Source organism: Thermomyces lanuginosus (genome assembly GCF_041956635.1).
Source record: "Thermomyces lanuginosus strain ATCC 200065 unplaced genomic scaffold VTN49scaffold_19, whole genome shotgun sequence".
NCBI lineage: Eukaryota > Fungi > Ascomycota > Eurotiomycetes > Eurotiales > Trichocomaceae > Thermomyces > Thermomyces lanuginosus.
In genome coordinates this window covers 292,408-308,609 of record NW_027192353.1, presented here as the reverse complement: position 1 = coordinate 308,609, position 16,202 = coordinate 292,408, and the positions used below count along the sequence as shown (strand labels likewise).

The following is a 16,202-nucleotide window of genomic DNA, read 5'->3' as shown; positions in this document are numbered from 1 at the left end:
AGGGCCTCAATCTCTGGCACCGTTGCTGCACCTCTGCCAAAAAGGTAGCAGAGGGGCCTGCGTTTTATTATTATGAAGGATACGCCGATTGGCCGATGAGCAATCTGGCCCATCTCCTAGTTCCTCGGACGGAATACTCCGTAGTGTACAAGGAAAGCCGCGATGAAGAGGGCTGGGAAGGTTGTATTGCTTCCTCATCCGAGTTAGGAACCTCCTTGCTTTGTATCAAATGTGTGCCCGCTCTGAGTCTAATTCTCTTCTTCTTTGACCAATTGATTTGCATACGGGAATTAGGAGGATCCAATGTCGTAGCCACCACCACGTGGCACGTTTGACCCATGTCTTGTCCGTGAGGAGCCAGCGAGGGTCAAGTCATCCATTGTGATGAAGGCCGTCCCTAGCGCGACGGAATCCGGGACAGGCAGTGAATCGGCATATGCCTTAGTGTTCTTCTCCGTCTCACGCTCGAGGCGCAGACTCGTCAGGGGACCCTGGAATTCAGGCCCTATGCAGGATATTAGTATGGCCGATGTTCCCCGAAACGAGTTAAACGAGGATAGAATATTTAGCAATGTGTAGGCCATGTATTGTCGTAGGCATTTCCGGCCAGCGGGCTCAAGAACAGACCCAAGAGGGCTACTTCTCTAGGTCTACTTCCACCTGGCGATTGTGTGCCTGCAACCTAAATTTCGTCGAGGAAATTTCACCGGCTGATTCTGGGCATTGGTTGTAGTCGCTGTCACTCAGCCATGGACGGGACCCTTGTTGAGGGAGTCAGTTAATTGTAACCGACTTGGGTGATGCCAGCTTTCGCGCTTGGCCGGCGTAAGACTAGGCAATTCCCCTGCAGTACCATGCCTCAATGAGGGGACGAGTGCCTTTTGAGGGACAAGGGCACATGTTGACATGGGTGTCTCTCAAATACTGCGTACTTTGAGATTGAGCGACCAGGGTGTGTCTTCGAAATCCAACATGCGCGGGTTCCTACTCGAGCGAGATCAGCAAATTCAGCATTCGAAGCATTTCAACCCCGGCTAGCGGTGTATTGGTTAACCAGGATTGGTGTCTGATGCGCGTTTCTTTGCAAGGGACCCTGACGCAGGCTCGGCCGTTGAGTTAGGCTCCTCCACCAGCCCAATCAGAGCTGCGGACCGGTTCATCACTGTTCCCCGGCCAAAGGTCCCCAGAACCGAAGGTCGATAAGGGGCTCTACGTACGAGTACCTTTGCTGGAGTAATATGGGTCTAGATTAATCAGAAAATTCAAAATTCAAGCATTGTATCACGGCAGAGCCTAAATCTCCAACAGAGGTGCTCAATTCTCTCGAACGATACAATAATCCGCGCTAGTTTGCGCGAGGCGCTTGCTTTCCCGAGCCTGGATGCTGACGGCGTCAGCACAGACGTAGTAATCGCTGACACTGTGAGCTATTTCCGATGGCGACATGGCTTGCTAGTAAATTTTCTCTGTCAGATAACTGTTCTGGAGTACGAGGAACAAGGACCTTGATATCAGCTATGGCTTATTTACCGATAAGGAAACATAAGATCCAAATGATTAAGATTGCCTAATACATGCGACCATAGGGTGTGGAAAACAGGGCTTCCCGTCCGCTCAGCCGTACTTAAGCCACACGCCGGCTGGTTAGTAGTTGGGTGGGTGACCACCAGCGAATCCCAGCTGTTGCATGTATTCTTAACTTTTTTTTTTTTCTGACTTTTGGTAGCACTGCATATCTTCGATTTTCGCCGTCGTTGATAGGTACCTCTTCCTTCGTTTGCCTCTGCTTGAATCTAGGTAGTTAGCCTCTGGCCAACACTCTCCTGTTGATAATTATCTCTTCGTGTTCTCATTGTCGACGGTGGCGCATGCTATCATGCGCCGCTGAGAATATATCTTGTAAGCTGATCGTTCAGTGTACATTCAGCGAAAAAGATAGGCTGATAATAAAGCGCTATTAACTTTTCTGGAAAGAGAGACATATTGACTGTTCGATGCGGGCATGAATATTCCTCGCAGCAACTGCTATCCACAGTATTTAACAATGGTGCATTGTAGATGATCTCCCCCCCATCATAGTGTTCCAATATCCTTTCCCAGCCGCCCGGCAGGAATTGAATGACTTCCATCACGGACTGACTGGGACGCCAACTTCTTCCTTCAGAAAAGAAAGGATGTCGTCTATCTCGTCTGTTACTCTATATCAATAGCCAAGCCCCTCATAAGCCTTCCATGTCACCTTCATCCCAAGGACGGTGGACAGGAAATCAGCCATCTTCTTACCGAGCCGAACCGACACCTTTGGATCCAGCGCACCGTGACCGATGAAAACAGGAAGCTTGAGGTAGCCGACTATCGGACCCGACAGGGAGATGTTTGCCGACGATTGCTGTTTCTCTTGAGGGCCTGCGTTTGTCGGCTCATCCGCACTGGTAGAGTCTAATGTGGCGAGATCAAGGATGTCCCGGACGTGATTCACAGCTTCGAGTGCCGTCAGTCTTGTCTCTCCGCTGGAAACATCATGTCTATCAGAGGAGAATGTGAATGGATCAATCTCCGTGTCCGGAGAAAAGAGTTCGCTGTCAGAGGCCCGAGTTTGGGACAGATCCTTCAACTGTTGCTCGAACGGGAGCCAACCGCTCATACCAACAAACCCACCCAGCCTTTCGTGACCGCCATGTCCGACTTGAACCGCTGTTTCGAAGGATACATTTAGAAAAAAAAAAAAAAAAAAAAAAAAGTTCAATGATGGGGTGGTTGATAGGCCTTGATATATCTCTTGATGGTCAGCCAACATCCCAGAGGGCCTACTCAGGCCATTCAAAACGAAATGCATGAAAAGCCGCCGATGTAGCGCTTGATTCGCTCAAAGCAACGTATCAAGCCGGGATCCGCGCCGCCGTCTGCCAGTACTCCGTGATATCTGCCTTCTTTCAAGGCTTGTAGTTCCAGTCCAGGTCAATTGACCATCATCATCACAGCAAGAACTTAAGAGCAGGCATCGATTACCAGTCCATGTGAAGCCCCGCCGATCTTTGAAAGACCGGCTGCTTCGAAAAGGTGAGCTTACCGCTGTGAATTTGTACTCGAACTTTGCACCGGGGTGGCTGGATGAGAGGAACAATCATTGAAGCTTGCCTGCAAGCTAGTTAATGAGACAAGTATCATGAATCCTCAAGTATCAGCGAGATAGTAGGTCCTTTGATACAACAAGACCACGTCTCAAACGTTCTATAGGTTCCTGAACGACCGATGGCTGACTAATCAATATAGGTGCCTATCAGTTGCAGCGGGGAGATAGCAGCCTCAAATTCATGTACTGACGAGCGGAGTTATCCACGAAAACTTGGTACGTTGATTCACGCGTCTGGGTTTTTTTGTTACTGTTCTCGGGAGTTACTCGCTTAGACTACGCAAAGTCCGGCATTATACACGAAATCAGTTCGACATCAATGCGATAGCCATGGATCAAGCACAAGCACGAGCTCTGGAAGCTCTCCAGCCATTCCTCAGCCTGACGACGTCGTCGATGGCCTCATCACCGCGATTTGTCGCGGAGATTATCACAAATGCCACGTCGAATCCCAACACTTTCGTGTTCGCCGAGCTTCTGGAGCAGCCCGCAGTGCAAACATTGGGCAAGCCGGATACTCCAGAGGAGTTCCGCGGGTACCTCAAGCTGCTAGAGGTCTTCGCCTGGGGGACATGGCAGGACTATCGCTGTGAGTTTCCTTTTAGCTGACAAGTCGAAAGAATGCTGGAAACTGACTGGTCTCAAGCAACTCCCGGTCTCCCATCGCTGAACGAGGCTCAGACACTTAAGCTCCGCTTACTGTCACTCCTCACCCTTGCCCGCACCTTGAGACCACTGACATACGGATCACTAATGTCCGCACTTGAAATCTCGACCACAAGCGAGTTGGAGTCGCTCGTGACGACAGCAATATACTCGTCTCTGATTACGGCCCGTCTTTCCCCAACAAGCACGCCACCCGCCATCAACGTCACGGCTGTGGCTCCCTTGCGTGACGTCCACCCGCAGACCGTTTCATCCATGATTTCGATTCTCTCTGAATGGGAGAGCCGCTGCGGCGACGTCATCGGCAGCATCGAGGCCGAGATCGCCAAGATCAAGGCGCAGGCCGCCGAGCAGCGCAAGCGTGACCGCGATCGTGCCAAGCGGATTGAGAAGAGCATCAACGGATGGAAGGGCCTCTCGCTGGAGGAAACCCAGGCACTGCGGCGAGCAATGCATCATCAGCATCTGAAATCCGGTTCGGGAAGAGCTGCGGGTAAAGCCGCGGCCGGAACAGCTGGTAGCTCCACCAGCAGCGGACAAAAGCGGGAGTTCGATGGTGATGACGACGATGTCGGCCGGGGCGAGGATGACGGGTACTTTGATCGAGACAGTGATCCGGACGGCTCGTCGCGTATGGACATTGACGAGGGTGCAGGGGCGCAGTCATCATCGTCGGCGGCCACGAGACAAGTGAAGCGGATACTGAATAAAGGGAAGAAGGAATAATCTTCATCGTCGGCTAGATACTAGCGAATTTCACAAAGTGAACTTACCAGATCAATGCCAATGATTGGCCTCTACGGTACTTTTTTCTTCTGGTGATGACATTCGCACCATTACTATTCCGCAAAGCACTTATTGCTAAATACATCGGTAAATCACTGATATGGCGACGAGGGCACACAGTGCCCTCAATGAATCAATAGACATGAACAAAAAAAAAGCCGGAGCGAATGTAACCTATATCCAGCGAATAAAACCGTACTCCAGGCGCGGGAATCAAGAATGGAAAAGTAGGAAAATGTCTATCCAGATATGCGAAACCGAAAACAGCATGGTCAGGACAAAGGAAACCAGACCGACAGACACCGGGCGCCGAAATGCGGGAAAAGACATGAACAAAATATAGACGATAAAAAAAATAAAAAATAAAAAAAGAAACGAAAGGAATGCTCGGGTATCAAAGGATCAGAGTACTGTCCCCGGCACGAAAATGAATAGTACGCTGAATCCGGCGGCTATTAGAACAGCGAGACCTAATGTCGCTGTTGCACGTTTATTGAGTAGCGCGCGCACGTAAGGTTCGCGAATTCGGATCCAGTTGTTGAACGTATATTCACTGAATCCCAGGTAGGCCATGACGGGGTCGATTTTGTACTGGTATGTGGCAATGAAATAACCGGCGACGGCGAAGGGGAGAATGACCTGTTTCGCACGTTAGGCAAGAATTTTAGTAAAAAGTAAGGAAAAGATCTTACCCAGCAACGGATGTCGCGTGGCTTATCGGTGAGGATAACAAAGAATGCTGCCCAGAATGCGCCACCGAAGCTCGCTAGCGCAATAGCAAGACGGATTACTATACTCAGGGGTACGAGATTGCCCAGGGCCTTGGCCTGCAGGAAGCCCGGAAACGCGTCGCGCTCCATCGCCTGAAAAACGTAGTCCTTGGCAGAATCAAACACCTCCGGATCGTCCCGCCCGTCTCGCTCCACCATATCGATGATCGATGTCACCATATCCTCGGGCAGAACAATCTCCCGTTCGGAGCCGGGAATAAGGTACGTATAGAGAATTTTCACCGCGCTGGCGCGAATATCAGTTCGAGCGACCGTATGCCCCGGCGAACCGGATGAGCCGCTTTTCCCTCGTTCATGACTCGACTGCGTAAAGCTAGGCGCCGGCGGCCGTTCTTCGAGTGGAATATCTTGCGAGCCCTCCTTGGACGTATGGCCGGCGTTTTCTCGAAGGAATGCCGAGAGTCTCGAATCAGCCTCCTTCTCGGAGGAGCCATCTCTACGGTGCCCTGACGGGCCGACGCCAGGATCCGGGATTTCGCCCAAATACTCCAAGTTATCGAGAATCGCTGATGATCGCTTGCTCCCTTCTGGTGTGGACATGAGGACCGATCGGCGGAGCTCTCGAACATAGTGTCGGCATAGCGACATGTGCTGGGAGACATCGAGCCTAGACACATTAGAAAACGCCTTCTACCAGAGACAGCCGAGGAAAAGTACCAGAAATCGAGGTAATCCACTGATCTTTGCTGGTCTCGCATGTAAATATAGAACGAGTACAGGTCTACAGGCGCCAGCGTATAGCGGCTGAGAACCTCGAACAGGGTCGGCAGACGCCTTCGCTTCTCTATATCAACAATTGGGGACGCCATTTTCGCGGCTCACACGTTGAAGAACCCGGCAACTCGAGGATATCCAGTCGGTGCCAGTTAACGGAACGCGGGAGGGACGTGCTCAAGGATGAATGGCGTTTGTTATGGCAATCGTCGACCAAGACCAGGGGGCGTTCTGCACGAAATCACCACTGGCGGAAGCCCTATGGGTTATTGCACCAGTCGATGTCGAAAAAACGAACGGATGGTGCGTTGTCACCACAGTCCACTCGCGCACCCCTGACGTTCTGGTGAGCCGATCCGAATCGGGAGAACCAACCGGGGCGCGCCGAGCAAGCCGCGCATATAGGAAATGTATGAGCTCTGAACGCACAGCGTCTTCGAGAGCCCAGAGGGAGCAGCCGAACAGGGGAAATCAACTCTCGCCAACTGAAACGGCTGGCTCACTTTGCGCTTTGTTGACAGGGGAGAACTCACGTGACTTAAGTTTTATGCCTCAGGCAAGCTTCGACGACAAGGGGCGTCGAAAACTCACTCGATGATTGGCCAGCTTGACTACTAAATTTGTTGGACCCTCATTGAATATCCAATCATAGCACGGACCAATTATGGATCTTCGATCCCGATTAACCTTGAGTTTGTCTGTTGACACTTGACAGCTCTAACCTAACCCTAAGAGCGAGGTAGGGAGTACAGAGAACATCCTTTGAAAATCGTAACATCGTCGACACTGTCAAGTACTCGTAGATGACAAGTGAATAGTGACACTGTGACTCAATTGCCTGCCAAACTCCTAATTTTTCCAACCCAATCTGCCCAAAATGAAACGCTAACGGGTATCCGAAATTGGAAACCGAAAACAACTTGTATACAGGTTTTTAGAATTGTAGATATCATGTCGCATAGCACAATGACCAGATTCAGTGTCCCTCCGCAAGGTGCTAGAGACGTCAGCATCAGCTTATTGAGACGTGCAAATTCGATACTTACGGCCCACTCGGGAATGTTCTTGATCTGCTGCCACATGAACTTCTCCAGCTTGTTTGCGCTCTTGGTGTACGGCGTATTCTCGCTGTTGTACTTTCGACAGTTGTCGAAGATCAACATGGCATCTTTGATAAAGTCTTGCGGTGTCGGATACATATCCTTCTCGTGCTTCTCTTCCATGGTCGACAGATCCATGGGCTCTTTGATGACATCGTAGTAGTCAGGCACTTCGTCCTTATTGACCGGTTGCGTAAACGGCCAGGCAGCAGAGTGATTCTGCATGTCGTTGAGGAGGTGTAGCAGTTGGTTGTAGTTGGGGCCATGCCGGGGTTGACGAGCCAGCTCGTCCATGTCGGGGGACCAGCCCGACTCCTTGATGGCCGGAATACTAAGAGGGTCGATCTTGGTGACTCCGTTCTTCCATTCCTTTGGCGGTGGGTGAACAATATGGGACTTGCTAAAGGCGCGGATCTTCGCTTGTACTGCTTCTTTTTGTTTCCGAAGCATTTTGCCGGCTTCGAGATATCGGATCTTCGGGAGCATGGTACATTGCATGATAGTTCCGCCCTCGTAATCCTTGATATATCCCATCCAAATCGATTTATCCAAGGAAATCTCTTTGGTGAAGCCCTGTTTCTTGAAATAGCCAATTGCATAGTTATCCGCATAAGTAAGAAAATGCTCGATATTAGTGGTTGCTCTCACATAGTCCTAATCTCGTCAGCAGTTGCCAGTAGATAGGATAAACATGAACCATACCTTGAGATGCGACATGAGATGCGCACCATAGCCTTTGACCTGCTGATCGGAGGAGATGGCGCAAAAGACGATTTCCGCAAACTTGCGGTGGGTGAACGGTCGGTAAGTGATCCCACTAATTCCAGTAAGCATAAATATGAAGACGATGACAACGGACTCAACATACCCAACAACTTCCAGAGGATGTTTGACAATAGCAATAGAAAGATGCGCCCTGTCGTAGACTAATCGCGCGATATAGTCCTTGGGCATCTTCGGCAGCTGCTTTTGGAAGATGCACTTGAGGCCGGTGAGGATGACGAAGCTCTCTCGGCTTCCATCGTTATTAACCACACGGAATTCGATTTCTCCTCTACGTTCTTCGAGCACAGCAGGCTGGCTCTTTGTCAGCAACTCTGGTCACAATGATGATAAGGTGCGCGCATGAATACTTACCTTTTCAGGGAAAGGGACGACCTTGAGCTGGGGTTTGTCGCCAGACTCTTCCTGCACGCGTATTAGCTATCATATGCTCCAGCTCTGGTAGCCTACCACCCACCTTGACCTCCCTCTCCGGCGATTCCGTACGGGCTTTCTTGCTGGGTTGCTCCTGCGAATCGGCCTCGTCTGGGGCCTTGCGTTTTGCCTCTGATGCTGGGTCAGCCACGTTCATAGCCATAGGATGGGCCTCATTTCTACCCTCGCCAGCAGTCGACATGGCTGTTTCGATCTCTTTGATCATCAACAGCACTTCCTCAACCCCAGATTCCTGTCCCTGTCCCTGATTGCCACCCCGCAGCAAGGGGCCCCTGGGCCCAAAGCAGCTGGCGGTAGCCTATTCGGGCAACACCGGAATTATGTTTCCCCGCGATCCGGGGCATCTGTGCAAGAGGACAGCTTCAGCTTTCCAATGCTGTTGATCAGTTCTAGAGGTGCGCAACTCGGCAGTATTTGTCCTGGCCACCCATCTTGACTCCATTCCAATGTCTCTTCAAGAAGTCTGGGAGACTTCCAAAGCTCCTTTCTACCCGGTTGTCCCAAAGGAGCGCCAATTCACCGTTGGCTTCACCTTGCTCCTCTCTGGTACGTGTCGAACAGCACCGAGAGGACCATAACTAATACTTGAATAGCGCTTATCCTCACCGGTCTCTTCGCATTAAGTGAGTCGGGATTCTTTGGTGGCCTTCCAGACCATAACTAACCTTGTCAGACCGCTCTCTCAAGAACATTCCCCTTCTTGGTATTCCCGCGTCTCTCGCGTTTGGGTATGTGTCTGCGTGGTAGACGTCCTTGGTCCCGACTAATACATGGCAGCTTCGGGGCTGTGTATATGATTTGCGCCGTAGGCGTTTACGTTTGAACATCGTTACGCCGATACTGTATCATAAGCTTGAGCAATGAAGGCCATCTCCTGCTGAATTGATAACGTCCACGTCCGTCCCTTCAACCTCAGCTCCAAAATGGACCCTATTTTCACAGCGGTATCGACCAACGCGAATCATCTGTACACGCTGCTACGCTGTATCGGCTTCGCGCCGAAGGCAGCGGTCCAGATCACGCCGGATGGGATTCGCTTCTCTGCGGAGGAGGGCCGTGTGATGCAGGGCCTGGCGTTCTTGGACAAGGCGCTGTTTGCAAACTACAGCTTCCGTCCTCCACGAGCTAGCGAGCACGGCGGTGAAGATGGTGGGGATCAGGGAAATGAAAACGAAGATGATGACATGATTTGCCCGCAGTTCCTCATATCCCTGTCCGCTCTTCTAGAGACGCTCCAAATTTTCGGCATTAGCGACCACAGCAGTACCACAGACCGGAGCGGTCCGCCGAGTTCAACCGCCGCAAGCGCCTTTACGGCTCCCGCAGTGCTCCAAGGCCGGTCATGCACGCTCCGCTACTCGCATCTCGGCGGGCCCCTGAGCATCATCATCTCCGAGTCAGGCGTGACAACGACGTGCGAACTCACAACCTACGACCCCTCAGACCCGTCATTCGGCGCGTCTGACGGAGGAGAACTCGACATCCCGCTGCAGCGCGACGCCATCGTTATGAAGATCATCATGCGCTCTGCACTGCTATATAACGCCATCACGGAGTTAGACTCCACCGAGCCTACCGTCCTCACCATCTCGGCCTCTGCAACGAAGCCGCCATTCTTTGCCCTGTCCGGCTCTGGTGGCCCATTCAGCGAATCCACGGTGGAGTTCTCAGTGGAAGGAAAGACAGCGCCCGAAGGCAACGGCGACAACATCAGCACCCGCCGAGCCGGCGCAAAACTCGCCCCGACAGTCACCGAGACCTTCCAGGTAAACCCTCCATCGCACCGGCACGGAAGGGTAAAGGAGAGGTACCGCTTCTCGCTCATCCGCAAGGCGTCCCGTGCCATGGCCGCGGCCAGTAAAGTCAGTATCAGAGGTGACGTCCAGGGCGTACTAAGTCTGCAATTCATGATCGAGTTGAACGACAGCGGCAGTAGTAGCAGTGGCGCGTCCGGAGGAGCTACGGGGTCAGTCTCGTCCCGTGCTGGGATGGGCAATGTGAGTTTTGTGGACTTTCGCTTTGTGCCGCTCGTGGACGAGGATGGAGAGGAAGATGGTCATGATTTGTCTTGAGGAGTCATTTTATTTTTAAAAATCATGCTAGAAATGAGCCTATTTACAGATGCACAAGACCACATCACATAACCTGCTAAGCGTTAGCATTGTAAGCATCTAGATGAGAGAGAGAGTCCAGGGCATACCTCAGCAATAGACTGTCTCTCAATGATCGACTTTTGCCTCTCATTCCTCGACACCCGATAGTAGTAATCCGCAAAATCACCGCATTGCATATGCCTTAGAAACTCCTCATCATGGGTGATGACGATCAACTGGAAGTTCGACTGCTGCTGGCGGGCGCGAATAATCTCGTGCAGGGACTCGGCCAGCGAGCGGATGTTATCGCGGTCGAGGTTGGTCGTGGGCTCGTCCAGGGCGATCAGGCCGCAGTTGACGCCGAAGCACTCAGCCAACGCGAGGCGGATGATGATGCTGGCGAGCACCTTTTGACCTGCGCTGCAGCGGCCGCGCATGTCCATCTCCGCTCCTTGCTTGACCATACACACGCGGTAGTTGTATGACCGGTTGCCCCGTGCGGTCTCGCTGTCGGAGCGGATGAGGATCGTGTCCACGTCTGTGCCGCGGTAGGTGCGCTGCCAAAGCTCCTCGATGATCCGGTTGATCTCCTCCATCTTCAGGCTGTGGTACTTCATGATCGCCTTGTCCAGCGCGCCGCCGTAGCGCCCCAGATCTTCGATCGCCGCTTTCGTTGTTTCTACCTTGATGTGCGCCTCCTTGTACTTGGCTGCGGCGTCCTTGTAGTCCGTGTTCCAATCCGCCAGTAGCTGCATCAGTTGGTCGTCCTTGGACTTCATCTCTCCCATCTTGCTGGCCTGCTTCGCTGCTAGCGCGTTGTGCTCCCGCGTCCACCGCTCTGATTCCTCTTTAAACCGGCTGCGGTCGATTTCCGCGTTTTGCGCTTCAAGCTCGGCAATCTCCTGCTCGACCTGCTCCAGCTGTCGGCACGCCTGCCGGTAGCTCAGGTTGTCCGCATATTGTCGTTTGGTGTTGTCGCTGTCTGCCAACTGAGAAGAGATTCTGTTAATTTCTCGCGTGATCTCAGCCAGAGCGGCTTCCAGCGATTCAATCTCTTGCTGGATTGCAGCCACGTCGTTCTTGCTCTGCTGCAGGAGATCCGGCCCGCCACGGTCAATGTACGATCGGATCTCTTCGTTAGCCAGCTCCAGCTGATGCAAGCTGTCGGACAACTGAGACGCTGCTTCCTGCAGCTCCCGCTCCCTTGCCTCGGAGCGTTGACTGAGTTCATCATGTCTTGCTTGAGCCTTGGCCATCTCCGGTGCAAGCTGCTCGATATCCTGGTCAGCTTTTTCAATAATCTCCCGCTGTTTGTTGTTCATTTTCCGGTATTCTTCAATCCGCGCGGCGAGATCGGCCTTCCTTTCAAGCTCATGTCGAGCATTTGAGAGATTTGTCTGCATGTCTCGCAGTTCGAGCTCTAACTTATTGATTTCCGCACGCGACTGGTCTCGCTCGTTGGTAAGCTTCGACAACGTCCTCCGCGCGGCTCGTGTCTTCTCTCCAACTCCTGCGATCTCGTCCTGGATGTCCTCCAATGTGCGGGATGACTCAGACACCTGCTGTTGCGCAGCTATCTCCGCAATCTGCGAGCGAAGAGACTTGATTTCGGCGTCACACCGGACAATAGACACCACCGTCTTGGACAACGACTCAATTTCGCGCTTCTTGTCCGTGCGTTCGTCGACGACCTTGTCTAATCGTTCGAGTTTGGCAATCAATTCTTGTCGTTGCTCGTCTGCTTCCGCCTGCTCCTTCTCAAGATCTGGGATCACTTTCGTCCCCAGGCGAACCCACTCGTCGTACTCCGAATTCACTGCCCGCGCTGCTTCCAAGTCCGCCTCCAGTTGCTTGATTTCACTGTCCTCTGCATCTTGAGTTGCTTTTTTGACGAGAGCCTCCAGACGGTTCTTGAACACTTGAAACTCATTCTCCGTTTTGAACGGCCGGGCGCATGTCCGGCAGACCTTCCTCTGATTGGCAGCCTCCAGACATTTGTTCAAGTATTCGCCCATACCAGCAAACTGATCAGCATCCTTTCTGGCAATGTCAAGCTGTCCCTGCCGCCATTTGAGCACTTCGGGAAATTGATCTGGCTCGTCCTCGATCGCCTCTCGTATCTTCTTGGCGCATTCGTCCTTCTCCTGGAGGCGCTGCTTGATATCTTTCCGGGCGTTGTTGAACCGATACTCAGCGTGTTCAACATCCCTTGCCAAGCCGTCGCGATCACGCTCAGCCGCTGTCACAGCTTTTGTCGCCTCTTCTAGAACACGTTGGAAATCCTGCTCAAGGCTTTCTGGCTTCCATTCAGAATTTACAAGTTCGGATAGTCGCTCGCCGTGAGCGGCAGACAATGTCTCCAGTTGGCGGGACTTGTCTTTGAGGTCCTTTTTTAGATGATCTAAACGAGCCAGCTCGCCAGCCCTCTTTGTCCCGGCAATAAGCTCAGCGTTTAGACGGGCGCTTTCATCCTCGAGCGACTTGATCTCATTGTTGACTTCCTGGATCTCCCTGTCCCATGAAACAGATGCCGCTGTTTCCTTGAGCACCTTGAGCCGGGACTCAACTGTCTCGACTTTGGATTCGAGTATGGCAATGGTTCCCTCGTCCACATCAATCTGGTCGAGGCGACGCTGGTAGCTTGCGGCTTCTTGATCATTCTCTGAAATCTGCCTCCTTGCAGCCGCCTTGCTCTCCTGCAGCGCAGACCTTCGTTGCGCGATTTCGTTTAGAGTATTCTGTGCCTCGCGCAGCTGTGCTTGCCCTTCTTTCCTTGCTCGGTCCAGCGCATGGTTTTGATCCTTAACCAGCTTTCGTAATCTGAGCATAAAGTCATCCATCTCGGACTCGTCGAGTGTGCCGTCATATCCGCGGATATTGTTCCGACGAGCAATATCCTTGATCATGTTCGCGCGTCGCTCAACCTGACGTTCGTATTGCGCTTTATCGTTCTCGTGTCTTCCATATTCAGCTTGTTTCAGGCCCAGTTGGTGTCGGGCATTCTCAATCTGTTCTCTAATTTCCTTGTATCGTTCTTTTTGCTTCGCCTCTTGTTCTCGGTATTCGGCCTGTCGCGATTCGAACTGCTCCAATGTACTCTGCAGCCACTCGTCCGATTCGTCCACCTCAACAAGATGCCGTTTTATATTCTCGATGTTTGACTGGATACTTGCGGCTTCGATGCGCTTTCCTTCCAGGGCACCAAGAATCTGGGCGTAGCTTTCGGACTGCTTCCAGGCCCGGTCTGCGTTCTCAGCTGCTCGGCGCATCTCTTGGGAAAGGCGCTGCGTTTCTTCACGCAGAGCCTCGATTTCCTCCTGAAGTTTTAAAGACCGTTTCTCGGCACGATCCGCTTTCTCCTTGTCTTCCTTTGCATGCTGCTCCATGATTTTGTACTTCGCAAGCTCTTCGTTCTGTTTCTTTCGCAGTGCTTTGATATTCTCAATAGCCTTGGTGTATTTCATAGCCTCAAAGATTTCGTCAAACTTTTTCTTCAACACGGAAGGCTCACTCAATGGCCAAAGACTCTCATCCTGATGACAGAATATAACGGAGTCAAGAATGGCCTTTGACACGCCGAGATACTGCGGCATAATCTGATCCAATTCCGCAACTCGCGAGGAAATTGCCGTTCTTTCACCGTCTTTTACCATCAGGAGCTGGCCTTCGAGTGTCTTTTGCTGGCGCGTCGTCTTCTTGACGGTAAGCTGCAGACTCCGTGTTGCTACCATTTTTGCGCCCGAGCTCGATTTAAATGCCAACTTTACTTGCGCCAGAACCTCCTTTTCTCCACAGAGCTATAATATACCGTTCAGTATAAGACACGACTTCACATGGCATATGAGCAGCTGACCTTGGGGTCATGAATAAAGGCCCCGCCCTTGCTATTCGGCGGAAGCTCGCCAGTCGTAGCATATTTGAGACATTCAATAATCGTCTAGATCGCTGTCAATTCCGGTCTAGGAAATATCGATTCGATCCGACTGACCGTTTTCCCCGATCCATTATACCCGACAATCAGCGTCAACGGCGTGTGAAACTGGATTGTTTCGCTGCGAGTGTTGTCGAAGGAGCGGACGCTACAAAAATCGATCAGATACACTCGTCTTCTGACACGAAAGCAACAAAATTACCCAAGAATGGACAGCTTGTCGATTTTCGCTGAACAATGTTAGATTCCGTTCCTCTGGAGCTGCTATTCAGCACTTTGAGCACATACACCTGGCCGTATTAGCTACTGAGCGTCACTTTTTCAAAAAGATAACTCACATTTTGACAAACTGCCAGCACACACACGACCCAGAGAGTAAAACTGGTGTCGTTGAACTTCCCAGCAGCGTCGACAGGTCGTGTCCAGGCTCCAGAGCTGTCGGATGAGCACGCCGATTAGATAAGCCTTCTGCTCGAGGCTTGGCGTTTTAGGCGCGAGCCGCGCGATGATGGCCGCCAACGCGCGGAGCGTTCATGCCGCGAGAGCACGTGACTTTAATCCTGCCTGAGGAATCTCTCAGAACCTTTTGCTCTATCCGGAGAATGAGAATGCAGTTTCATCAGTACTCGTAGAAGGTACGGAGAAAGCTACCGAATACTTTAGAGTTTCAGACTGCAGAGATTCTCCTTGCCTCCGAGCCATTTCTTCATGTACGGAGTACGAAGTATGAATACCATGGAAATTCTACCTGGTTCGTTCCACTAAGTGGCCATTCCGGCTCGACAGAAGGCGGATTCTCATCTGGAATCTCCCGCATTACTTCTCCAGTATTCGTGAACTTCAAAGACGAGTGTCTGTGCGATTCCGAGGGCATTGTGTCGACCGTGTTGATGATGCCATTATGAGCCATGATCTAATGTCTCCGACCTTACCATCGTGATTCTCAGTATACTGCAAGGAATGCCGCGATATAGGGCCAAGCGATGAGAATCGAACAATGTTCGTGGCTTTGCTGGATGTATTCGGAGTCATCGGAACTGTGACCGAGTCATGCCGACGAGAATGCGTCGCTAGCGATGGGGCACGGATATTGACAAATACTTATGATTGCCTCGGGGGAGAAGGATGCGGTGCGCATACAACTGCAGCGAATCGAACACATGTCGAGGGAACTTCATTTTAAACCAACAGCGAGCTCCATGACTGCATTCATAATTGCGAGTTACCAATGTCCGAATCCTGCTGGAAGATTTTATTCTCACGCCTACGAGTAGTCGGCTGTGGCTTTCGGAGGCTCGGACTTGGCCCTCCGTCGATTTCAAGGCATTGATAAAGTTAGGTTAGGGCTTCGGGCCGGGGAAGAACAGATGGGTCATCCCGGTAGCGCTAATTGGCTGATGGAGAGACCAAGGAACGTGCAGACCAAGACCAATCCATGCCAGCCAGCCTGCCTCTGAGCGTCAGACGATGAGACTTAAGTGCACCATGGGCTGAATTGAATGCTTCGTATTCTAGACCTGCTTGGGCAAAACTCTCGCATGGTAGATTCCGCACAGACTTTTCCTGGCGGCCCAATCTCAAAAGACACCCCCTGTCACCATGTATCCCCAAAAAGCAAGCCGTCTCTCTTAGCCTGCATTTTGGCAGAGGCGCAAAACTGGCCCTCGATTCTGATGCTTATCCACTTGCGCCAAATATATAATTAATGAGCCGGGGTGCCCCCCGCCACGGAAAATCAAGTTACAAAGCCCTTGTTGGTTGTTTCGATCC

The 16,202-nt window shown here is 51.8% G+C and overlaps 7 protein-coding genes across 7 annotated transcripts; 3 read left to right on the top strand and 4 right to left on the bottom strand.

Annotated features, from left to right (window-relative positions):
- Positions 1-290: 290 nt before the first annotated feature.
- On the bottom strand, positions 291-2,679 carry VTN49DRAFT_711 (uncharacterized protein; the record flags this gene model as incomplete). The annotated part of the gene is made up of 3 exons (XM_069415343.1): positions 291-505; positions 2,284-2,614; positions 2,659-2,679. 3 exons carry the CDS (start codon positions 2,677-2,679, stop codon positions 291-293), a joined length of 567 nt encoding a protein of 188 aa, XP_069271071.1.
- A 784-nt stretch (positions 2,680-3,463) lies between these two features.
- On the top strand, positions 3,464-4,525 carry VTN49DRAFT_710 (uncharacterized protein; the record flags this gene model as incomplete). Its single annotated transcript, XM_069415332.1, has 2 exons — positions 3,464-3,722; positions 3,780-4,525. The coding sequence occupies 2 exons, from the start codon at positions 3,464-3,466 to the stop codon at positions 4,523-4,525; spliced, it is 1,005 nt and encodes a 334-aa protein (XP_069271070.1).
- Positions 4,526-4,987: 462 nt separating this feature from the next.
- On the bottom strand, positions 4,988-6,185 carry VTN49DRAFT_709 (uncharacterized protein; the record flags this gene model as incomplete). The annotated part of the gene is made up of 3 exons (XM_069415320.1): positions 4,988-5,224; positions 5,278-5,983; positions 6,034-6,185. 3 exons carry the CDS (start codon positions 6,183-6,185, stop codon positions 4,988-4,990), a joined length of 1,095 nt encoding a protein of 364 aa, XP_069271069.1.
- An 881-nt stretch (positions 6,186-7,066) lies between these two features.
- Positions 7,067-8,589, bottom strand: VTN49DRAFT_708 (uncharacterized protein; the record flags this gene model as incomplete). Its single annotated transcript, XM_069415309.1, has 7 exons — positions 7,067-7,087; positions 7,137-7,844; positions 7,893-8,007; positions 8,059-8,267; positions 8,328-8,378; positions 8,431-8,519; positions 8,571-8,589. The coding sequence occupies 7 exons, from the start codon at positions 8,587-8,589 to the stop codon at positions 7,067-7,069; spliced, it is 1,212 nt and encodes a 403-aa protein (XP_069271068.1).
- A 265-nt stretch (positions 8,590-8,854) lies between these two features.
- Positions 8,855-9,231, top strand: VTN49DRAFT_707 (uncharacterized protein; the record flags this gene model as incomplete). Its single annotated transcript, XM_069415298.1, has 4 exons — positions 8,855-8,954; positions 9,002-9,031; positions 9,082-9,136; positions 9,186-9,231. The coding sequence occupies 4 exons, from the start codon at positions 8,855-8,857 to the stop codon at positions 9,229-9,231; spliced, it is 231 nt and encodes a 76-aa protein (XP_069271067.1).
- A 100-nt stretch (positions 9,232-9,331) lies between these two features.
- Positions 9,332-10,480, top strand: VTN49DRAFT_706 (uncharacterized protein; the record flags this gene model as incomplete). The annotated part of the gene is made up of 1 exon (XM_069415287.1): positions 9,332-10,480. One exon carries the CDS (start codon positions 9,332-9,334, stop codon positions 10,478-10,480), a length of 1,149 nt encoding a protein of 382 aa, XP_069271066.1.
- A 64-nt stretch (positions 10,481-10,544) lies between these two features.
- VTN49DRAFT_705 (uncharacterized protein) lies at positions 10,545-15,306 on the bottom strand (the record flags this gene model as incomplete). Its single annotated transcript, XM_069415276.1, has 8 exons — positions 10,545-10,553; positions 10,609-14,298; positions 14,355-14,438; positions 14,490-14,580; positions 14,635-14,662; positions 14,717-14,722; positions 14,771-14,867; positions 15,181-15,306. The coding sequence occupies 8 exons, from the start codon at positions 15,304-15,306 to the stop codon at positions 10,545-10,547; spliced, it is 4,131 nt and encodes a 1,376-aa protein (XP_069271065.1).
- Positions 15,307-16,202: the final 896 nt, after the last annotated feature.